This window comes from Cryptomeria japonica, chromosome 2 (genome assembly GCF_030272615.1).
Source record: "Cryptomeria japonica chromosome 2, Sugi_1.0, whole genome shotgun sequence".
Taxonomy (NCBI): domain Eukaryota; kingdom Viridiplantae; phylum Streptophyta; class Pinopsida; order Cupressales; family Cupressaceae; genus Cryptomeria; species Cryptomeria japonica.
Window position 1 is genome coordinate 207846049 of NC_081406.1, and position 10936 is coordinate 207856984.

At 29.8% G+C, this 10936-nt stretch overlaps 2 protein-coding genes across 2 annotated transcripts; both read left to right on the top strand.

Annotated features, from left to right (window-relative positions):
- The first annotated feature begins 3273 nt into the window (after window positions 1-3273).
- On the top strand, window positions 3274-4019 carry LOC131056142 (auxin-induced protein X15-like). The gene has a single exon (XM_057990492.2). It carries the CDS (start codon window positions 3439-3441, stop codon window positions 3778-3780), a length of 342 nt encoding a protein of 113 aa, XP_057846475.2. The 5' UTR covers window positions 3274-3438; the 3' UTR covers window positions 3781-4019.
- A 5833-nt stretch (window positions 4020-9852) lies between these two features.
- Window positions 9853-10194, top strand: LOC131056146 (auxin-induced protein X15-like). Its single transcript, XM_057990495.2, has one exon. The coding sequence runs from the start codon at window positions 9853-9855 to the stop codon at window positions 10192-10194; it is 342 nt and encodes a 113-aa protein (XP_057846478.2).
- The last annotated feature ends 742 nt before the right edge of the window (window positions 10195-10936 follow it).

The window sequence follows — 10936 nt, forward strand, 5'->3', positions numbered from 1 at the left end:
GGATAAGGATTTGTTGTTTTTACTTATTTCAATTAGTAGAGATAGAATGAGACTACATCATGGAGTGTAAGACATACAAAGACATCCAATACAATTATATAGATATTCTCAAAGTCATATCTTTAGTGACTTGTTTGATGAAACAAAGAATATGGAAACAAAATCTGATTAAAATTCATAGCGAAAGAAGGAAGATAAGCAAAGAGCTATAAAATATCAAAATTAATTGGCAGTACTTTCGACTATTTTGTTTGTATAGGATAGTTTTTGTTCGAATTCCTGAATCCCATAAATTGATTTATCTCATGAACATGAATAAAAACTTTCATTTCATTTCATTTCTAATTCTAGAATATATTTATCAGAATTCATTTAATATTACTAGTGATACAAAGAGTAATAAATACCTTGATGATTATTTGAGCTCTCATTATCACGCTTATGTTAAATATACAAAGTTTTATCCACAGAGGACTCACACTATAATGCTAAGTATAAGATGGACAATTTTTGCACCTAAGTATGCAAAATGTCAATGCAACACCTAGGATGTTCCTTTGACCATATTTATTAATTAATTGAAAATCACAGTACATCTTTTTAATTTTGAATTAATTAATAAATATGATCAAAGGCGCATCCTAATTGTTGCATAGATGTTTCCCTACCCATTTAATATTACTCCATTTTATTTTTTGTTAAAAAATTTCTCACTTTAAATGATAAATGTGCTAAATAATCATTTAATTTTAAAAAAAGATTTTTTATTTTATTTTTTAATTAAACTATCTAAATATAAACTACTTCCTTGATCTTCTGCCATCAATTTCAATTTTTTGTTTTCAAATGTCAGATAACATCTTATTTTTAAGATTTCAAAAAAATTATAAAACTATCAAATAAATTGTATATTATTGATTTGTGCTCATTTTTACTTCATTCAAAATTAATGGGTTAATATGACTTGTTACAAAATTTCACTCATAAATGCAAAAAAAATTTATGGTTTTTATAAAGAGAGATTGTATGAAAACTTGCTCATGTTTATTATTAACTTGTTAATGAGTTTATGTCAAATCGGTTAAAATGATATTACAAAGTCCTCCTAATGTACCAATTTTTGTATGTAGAAGCTTATTTTGTCTTTCTTTAGAGGAGCTCATGTAAGAACTTACTTATGTGTATTAATAATTTTGTCAATAATTTCATTTTATCGAAATTGAATCAATTAAAATACTTTATTATAGAATTGTACATATACACTAAAAAAATTAGATGACCTTCTTTATATTTTAATTTTTTGAAAATGAATTATAATACATTTTTATAATAAAGGTGTGATATATTAACCTTAGGAAACTTGAAATTGACATTATTATCTATTAGAATCGCATTATCTTAATAAAATTCATGTTTAGGAATAGTACTAAATGTACTAGCATCCTTAGATCTCCTACATTCCATTTAAACAAATTATAGAGTATAAGTTATTAGTCTTTGAGTTTTTATTACTTATTTTGTTGATACACTTTTTTCATCTTGTGAATTCCCTTCAACTTGTCCTCATCACTTTTATTCAATTCTTATGTTTGTAGTCTTCTCAACTACTAGAAGTTTTACAATATATTTCAAGAATTAGTTATAATTTAACAAAAGTAAGTTGAATCTTTTTAACACACAAATTATCAAATCGAAGCTTTAGTACCAAGTTGAATTTGAAACTAGTCTATAGGACACTTTCATTTATTTTTTATATAGCAGTAAGTTGTGCAAATGTGTATCAAATTGACTCAAACAACAAGTGAAAATGGATAAGAAGATTAGAAATTTAAAGTTTAAAATTGAAGGTAAAGATTAGAAATTTAAAGTTTAAAATCTTGGATTTATCTTCAATGATGAAGCTCTTTTATTATTGACTTAGTGCTACTTTTAACATATATGCATAATAAATGATTAATAAAGATGAGTATGGTAGAATAAATATACATAGAAAAAAAAAATATGAAAAAAACACGCATTATTTAAAAACATTAAATAAATATGTTTTTACTCTTATCTAATCTTGTAGAAGATATAATTAACAACATCATTTTCTCAATAAAAAGTAAATAAATGGTCTGCTTTGGTCTGCTTTGAGCCAGCTTAAAATGAAGTAGACACACGTAAGTGGAGTCCCCCACACCATCACAGCTAACTCCCTTTCAATTACAAGAAAAGCACACGTCGTTATGGGAAAAAAAAAAGGTTGCATGCTTTACAAAAGTAAGGTCGTCTGTTGCTTTGGTGTCGTCCACGTTTCACTGCTGCTATTCAACTCCCTTTCATTCAAAACGTGGTAACGATACAAAATGCGATTCCCTTCACACACAAGATAGATAATAAACTGCTACAGATCAAATAGTCTATGTAATTTAAATTACAACATATATAAATAAAAAGTAAGATTTCTATGCTTATGAAGCTAGATAGAGAATCTTTAATTAATATTTATTTTTTGTACAATTTTATTAATATTATGGTGTACGAGTATTCTGGCACTTGTGCATAAGTATTGATAATTTTTGAAATGGTTGTGGTGCATGGTTATTGGGCATTCTTAAATAGGTATCAATCTATATTTCGAAATGACCACTTTTGGCTCTTGCATGCATAAGAGATCTCACAATATGAATCATTACTACCCAGAAGCCACAACAACAGCTATAAACAGTTAAGTCGCATATGAAACAACAAAAAGAAATCGTCAAAATTTAATGTACTGTTTAGGATCTTGGGTGCTTGAAGTTAGCTATTAAGACTACTCTATACTTCTCCTAACAAACAATAAATAGATCTTTAATCTATCATGATATTGAATGTTTGTCAATGAGCTCACCAGAAATTAAATCCGAATGAATATGAGACCCTAACATCACAAAAGACTGACGAAATTGTAATCCAATAAATACTCCTCAATCTAAACATTTCAACCTAAAAACTCATGCGCCTGAATGGAATTTGTAAAATCCTCTTTTATATGAACTTATAAAATCCTCCATATATATATATATATATAAACGATCTCTGTTTCAAACCGACAGGCGGGCGATAAAACCCCGAGCCACTTGCCTGGGCCTACGCTACAGAGATCCCACTTTTGTGTGTCGTTCCAAATTATTCCAAAATCGACATGACTACTCATGTCCCCACCTCTGAGAGGCGGACACAAAGAACCAACTGCAAAAGCCCTCCATGTTTATAAGTTTCTATTCTCCAATATTAACAATCAGGAATTGTGTGCGCATTTTCCCCCGTACGGACTACAAACCCATTTGCGATCCAATGTTCCTTCACGAGCCATGTCGGTCGTGTGTGCCTTAAATCCCCCTCTCCATTCCCATAATTGCTCAGAAAAGTTCGTTGCTCTACACATTCATTGCAAAAAAATCTTGTTTATTCATGGAAATTAGAAAAACAAGCAGATTTTTGCAGAGACTTGGAAGCGCTGGAAGAAAAGTGCAGAGTAAGTCAGGGAGGGTTCCTTCAGATGTGCCCAAGGGCCACCTGGCAGTTTACGTGGGCATTGTGGAGCAGACTAAACGATTTGTTATCCCTGCTCAAAGTGTTAATCATCCTGTCTTCCGTGCATTGCTGGACAAGGCTGAAGAGCAGTTTGGATTCGAACATCAAGGGCCTCTTCTTATTCCCTGCGACCCACTTGTCTTTCACAATGTTCTTTGCCTCCTCAGAAACAATTCCAAGCCAGAGATTGAACAGATGATCATGGAATTGCAGAAGTAGAATAGAATACAAGGAAAGGGAATTCAGCCTGAATTAAATTATGGATTGAGAAAATCTGATATAAGGAATTCAAGTTCAGAGTTGGTTCGAATATATTGTTTGTTACAACTAGTACAGCCTATAAGTTGTACATAGTAGAGATTTTTAGAGATTTGAAAAAGTGTTAGTTCGAGTGCATTGTTTGTCACAGTTAGCATAGCGCGCAAGTTGTACATAGTAGAGATTTTTAGAGATTTGAACATGGAGTCTTATCTGTTTTGTGATACTTTTATGTGTTCTATCATATTTTTGTTTCAATGATATTATATGGGGAGGCGGGTTTCACATAAATACTTAGTATATTGAATATAATTTTGTTGAAAAAGTTTTATTTTCTTTTCTATAGAAAAACTTCAATCAAAATAAGTAAAGTACTGGCTTAGTTAAGACATTACATTTTTACATATAAGAATGTTTCAATAATTGATACATCATTACATAGTTAAAAGAATATTAACAATTACATAAAAATTTCAATCAAGATAGTTAAAATATCACTACAGTTAAAATATTACAGTTTTATATATAAGAAAGGCCTCACATAAACTATTGATATATTAATATAAATTCAAAAGAGTATAAACACTAACAATAGAACTCTCTAAACACTAACTTGGAGAATTTATATAAAAGAATTTGAATCATAACATTTACAACATCACATCATATTAAAGCATTACTTTTTGACCTATAAGAACCGCCCCACTAAAAGAATATAAACAGTAAGAATAGAGTTCTGTGTTACAGAATTTCAACGTATGATATGGCATGTCAATACCACACAGAAATATTGACATGAAGAAATTTGATTTATTGGTTGAAAGTTGAAAGTTGCTGGAAAACGTGAAGTATGTGGACACAAGGAATAAGAATAAATATTGGCTTGTAATGGGTGTCTTTTATAGTAAGTTCCCATGATGAAAAGCAAGAGTAAATTTATCGACATGTCAGCTCCGAAATTTTTTAAAGTATATGTTTTTCAAGTTTTGAGCAGATTCTATCCAGCACTGCTTGTATGGAAACCTTGTGATGTGTAGCATTTAAAGTCATCTTAGAGGGTATTTAACAAGTATTGTTTTGATGTTTTATGAAAAATTTGTGTGGTAGCATTTTTTTCATATTTATAGGGTGGATCGGATTTCTTGCTTTTACTTATATTTATTAGTGGAGGTAGAATGACATTATATCATGGAGTGTAAGACATACAAACAATAAAGACATTTAGTACAATTATGTTCAAAGTCGGATCTTTAGTGATCCTGTTTGATGAAAAGAAGATAGAAAAGATGGTCGCAACTTAGCTGATTAAAATTCATAGCAGAAGAAGTAAGGTAAGAAAAGAGCTATAAAATATCAAGAATAATTGGTGGGACTTTCAACTATTTCATTTGTTTCAGGTGGTCTCAGTTCCAATTCCTGAATCCCATAAACTGGTTGATCTCATGAACATCAATAAAAACTTTCATTTCTACTTATAGAATATATTTTATCAGAATTCATTTAACATTATGAGTGATACAAAGATCAAGTAATACCTAGATGATTATTTGAGTTCTCATTGTCACACTTATGTTAGATATTGAAAGTTTTATGAGGACTCACACTGCCATGCTAAGTTTAAGATGGAAAATTTTCCTAGCTAAGTACCCAAAATGTCTATGCAACACCTAGGATCTACCCATTTAATATTACTCTATTTTATGTTTTGTTAAAAAAAAATTCACTATAGATAATTAAGTGTTAAATAATCATTTAATTTTTACAAGAGATTTTTTTTTTTTTTATTAAATTATATGAATATATAAAACAACTACTCCCTTGATCTTGTGATAATATTAGATCACTTTCAAATGTCATACATAAACAATTAGCATATAACATCTTATTTTTTAGATGTAAAAAAAATATATATCTATCTAATAAATTGTATATTATTGATTTGTGTTCAAATTTACTCATTCAAAATGAATGGGTTAATATGACTTGTTACAAAATTTCTATCATAAATGAAAAAAATTGTTTGGAATTTTTTGTTGTCTTGCCTTTTTCAAAAGGAAGCTTGTATGAAAATTTGATCATGTTTATTATGTAGAAGCTTATTTTTGTCTTCCTTTAGAAGAGTTCATATAAAAACTTTCTTATGTGTATTAATAGTTTATTTTTACCAAAATTGAATCAATTAAAATAATTTATTATAGAATTGTATCCATACACTAAAAATCTTAGAAGACCTTTTTCATATTTTAATTTTTTGGAAAGAAATTCATGTGAAAACCTCATTCTATTAAAGACCACATTTTGGTGGGACATCTCTATATTGTAAGCATTTAACTTATAGCCATCTAATCTTATTTTATTGTTTGCAATTGAATGTATAACTAGAGACTTCTTTTTTTTTTTCAATAAAAGTGGATTATTCCACTAAACTTTTTTATTAATATTTTTTATTTTTTAAACAGGATTCAAAGAGCATATTAGAGGAAAGAACCCTAGGAAGAAAACCTCCTTATAACTAGAAACTTTAACGTCCACTATATTTTGATTATACGTATGTCGATTCACATTTGGTCTTTATTCCATTGACTAAAATTCTATGAGATAGTGTAAACCTACAAATGTTGTATTTAGAGAACATATTGATTTTTTTATACTAAAGAGATTTATATGAAACTTGTTCATGAATTTTATATTTCTTTTACATATCCTGCAATTAAAGTTTTAAAAAGAGATCTCTTAATATCAATGGAACCTCACTGATTTGCACAATACATCTAAAATCATAAAGAAATTAAAAAATCACTAACATCATCAAGTAATTTTTGTACATCATTAAAAAAATAAAATTAAATAGATTGAAAGCATGAATACATAATTTAAAATATCATTTACCTTTTTCTAAAATTTATACCTATCTCAATTTTAACTATTCTTATTTTAAAAGTTTAAATCTACAACAAATTATTAAGTAAATTGACGTCATAAAAACTCAAACAGAAGTGCTATCCAAAACTGATACAACAAAAATACAGTAGATGCGTTTCACTGAATATAAATATAATATAAGAGAGGTTGGCATTTCCCCAGGCAAAATGGGGTATCCAAGAGGTGATATAGCAGAGAGAGGTTCCTAAATATAGACAATATTGAATACTAGGTTACGCTACCCAGACATGCTTGATTGTCTCTTACAAACATTCCAAATAACTTTGAGTGCATGAGAGTTGATGAGAACATGACAGACACAGAATTTTTTTACCACCATCAGCTCGTTTTGCAGAACCAATGTCGTCCTCCACGTTCCATTTCACGTGCACTGTCGCTCCTCTCTTATTAATCAAATACATTCATCTGCATTAGCTTGCCATGGCTCTCTCACTCTTTGTAGACATCAATAGCTCATTTATGGGGGTTAGGCAAATAAATGATTACTTAGAATAAGCACAAACTCCTGCATAATCTTAAAAAATATCAAATTCGGTAACATTCGTGTGTTTCTGTAATATTAAAAAGGTTAGAAACGGTCTCTCTGCAAACATTTGAGTGTTCATAAAATGTATGCTAAGAAACTTTGAACTACTGATATAAAATGATGTCACAGGCAGGGATTTTATCAAATGGGCAATTCCTTAAGTTCTCTGTGCACCATCACTGATAGCATTATGAGGAAAGCAGTTATGGGATATGTTTCTGGACAGAGCAAGATTAAAAAAAAAAGTCAGAAAGTTGTCGAAGCAATACTGGATGACAAAGACAAAAATGAGGAGACAATCTGAATGAACAGGTGCAGAGACTGGCGCGAAACTGGAAACTCATCAGGGAAGATTAAGCCGTTTTTGTTTTATTTTATTTTTTTTTGGCTGCTGATGATATCTAGTATAGTTAGGCGTAGGTGTTATAGTGAAGCTCTTTTGAAGAGGTCTGTATGTCATTTACTTCAGATTTTTATTAAAACTATTTTCTCTTAATGTTATGAGATTTCCACAATTTATGTTATATTCTTTTGAAATTTTCTAGATTCAATTGTGTGTATTTTTTTCTATCAATGTTTCGAATTATACTATGTGATTCATCATCAGAATGATAGAATTCCAAAGAGATACATGTTCATGGAATCTTTATGTTTATTTATTCGTAGCTATATTTTAGGTAGATGTGGCTTGATCAAAATAGTATGTTTAGTTATATGGACATGATGATTTTTATAACTTTTGAGAGAGGTTAAAGTGGTTTGTTTTTCTGACTGTTGGATGCTAGATTCTGTGATGCTACTCTCTGAATTTGTTGTTTTGTTGGGTCCAGGACCCTAAGAAAAAAGTGATCTTGTAGAGTATAGATGATCTTTAAAAGAAATGATTTATTCATCAAAAATAAAGAATTAATGCTTTCACTTAATAAGATTGATATAAGGTAAAAGAAGTTGTCAAGCACCCCACAAGCATTGTTTGAATTCTGGAAATGATGTAGCCGAAAGATATGACTATATTGTAGCTTTAAATAGGTTTTGAAGTCAAGTAGAATACAATATCTTGTCATCATCAAGTTAGAGAAATTGAAATTTAATATGATGTTGAGTAAAATTTGAGTATTTTTCTTTCTTGATGAACAATATGGTTCATAAATACTTTCAAGTATCTATTTTTTTAAATATTAAAAAAGAAAATATTCTAAAACATAGTCAGTTTCATAGTATTAGCTACAACATTATTATGAAGATTAATATTCAAGATAGCTTGTTTCTATACAAAACATGGTAAAAAATAGTAGAAATATGATTTAAAATAACATTCAAAAAAGCTTTCATTACGTTAACAAAAAGGACATTTAACTAGTTGAACAATCATACATTTTAATCTATCTAACACAAGCAACTTACAAACTAGGATTTTCTAAGTGTAAATTTAAGCATTAGCACAACTTTAGATTTCCAAATTTGACTACTCAAGTTCTTCCATGTGTTTTTTGAAACCTACATTTCCATGTTTGGTTAAGTCTTGGATTTAATGACATATTGGAAAGGATACTTAGATATTGTTGGAGTAAATTATTATTTACTCTTGCTCAAGTTTACTTATGCATTATTATCTAGGAGAATATTAGTTACCTTACATTTTGTACCATGTAGTTGGTGATAGTTGTCATTACCTAACCTACTTGCTCTCATATATGATGTCTTATCTGATGAAATATTTGTTTGTCACTCACTTTTGTGAAAGATATTTGTAGGTTGGGATCCTAGCTTGAGAGCTTCACTCTAAAATGGTATCACAACCATTCTTCTTTCATTTCTTCTAGCTGAAATTCTTCATCAAAGTTGACAGTTGACATGGATTCTAGGACTTTGACACAACAAGACATCATTGGTCTTTCAGATTTGGGGTTCTAGGATTGTTTCATTTTAGGACTTTCTGACTTGGCTACTCATTCTTCTACTTCACATTTGGTGGACATGCTTGACCAGGTATCACTTCTCTTAATAGATTATTCATTGGAAGATGATCTTGAGTCTTTTACATTCATTGTTTCTTCTTTGATTAGGGTTCTTCCTAGTCTTGATGAGATACTCTGGAGAGACTTGATTTTTCTTCCACACTTTCATTGGTGAGACTTTTTCTTTCTCATTTCAGTATGACTATGGAGTTTCTTCTACATACACCATTAGATTAACTTCTTTCCAAAGACAGAAATATTGTTTGTCGTCATTGACTTCTTCCTTGACTTCTCACATGCTTTTGTGATTTTGACATTACTTCATTATATACAAAATAAGATTTCTATGTTTTACAAGTTAACCAGATAATCTTAAATATAATTTAAAACCCCGCGGTACTTGCAGAAAGAACCAATTGCAAAGCCTTCCATGTTTATCAGTTTGTAATCACGAATAAATAAATAATCGGGATTTGTGTGTGAATGTACAAACCCATTTGCGACCCACCGTCCCTTTACAAGCCCTTAAATACCCCTCTCCATTCCCATTATTGCTCAAAAAAGTTCGTTGCTCTACACATTGATTGCAAAAGATCTCTTTCATTCATGGAGGTTAGAAAAGCAAGTAGAATTTTGCAGAGACTTGGAAGCACTGGAAGAAAAGTCCAGAGTAAGTCAGGGAGGGTTCCCTCAGATGTGCCCAAGGGCCACCTGGCAGTCTACGCGGGCATTACGGAGCAGACTAAACGCTTTGTTATCCCTGCTCAAAGTGTTAATCATCCTGTCTTCCGTGCATTGCTGGACAAGGCTGAAGAGCAGTTTGGATTTGGGCATCAAGGACCTCTTCTTATTCCCTGCGATCCACTTGTCTTTCACAATCTTCTTTGTCTGCTCAGAAACAATTCCAAGGCAGATATTGAACAATTGATCATGGAGTTGCAAAAGTAGAACACAAAGAAGGACAATTTAATTTAATTATAATTAAATTATGGAGTGTGAAAATCTCATATACGGAATTTAAGTTTAATGTTAGTTCAAGTGTATTGTATTGTTTTTTATAGATTTGAACATGGAGTCTTATCTATTTTGTGATACTTTTATGTGTTCTGTCATACTTTTGTTTCAATGATATTATATGGGGAGGGGGTTCCACATAAATAGTTTGTATATTGAGTACAATTTTGTTGAAAATGTTTATGCTGGATTTTTATAGAGAAATTTCAATGATCAAAATAAGTAAACTACTTTCTTAGTTAAGTCATTACAGTTTTACATGTAGGAATGCTTCAATAACTAGTGTCATCATTATAGAGCTAACAAAACATTAACCATCATTTTAGAATTATTAATATATGTTCATAAATTTCAAATATTTATATAAAAAATTTCAATCTAGATAGTTAAAACACCACTGATTCTGTACATTGCAGTTAACATATTATTTTTTACATGTAAGAAATTCTTCACATAAATAATTTGACAATTTATATATTATTATAATTCTAAAAGAATATAAACATTATTGTAATTTATATAAAAGAACTTCAATCAAAATAATTACAACATCACCTCATATTAGAGTATATCTTTTTGACCTATAAGAACGGCAACACTAAAAGATTAAAAACAATAAGAATGGAGTCCTGTGTTAGAAAATTTCAATGTATGATATGTCACGTCAATACCACAC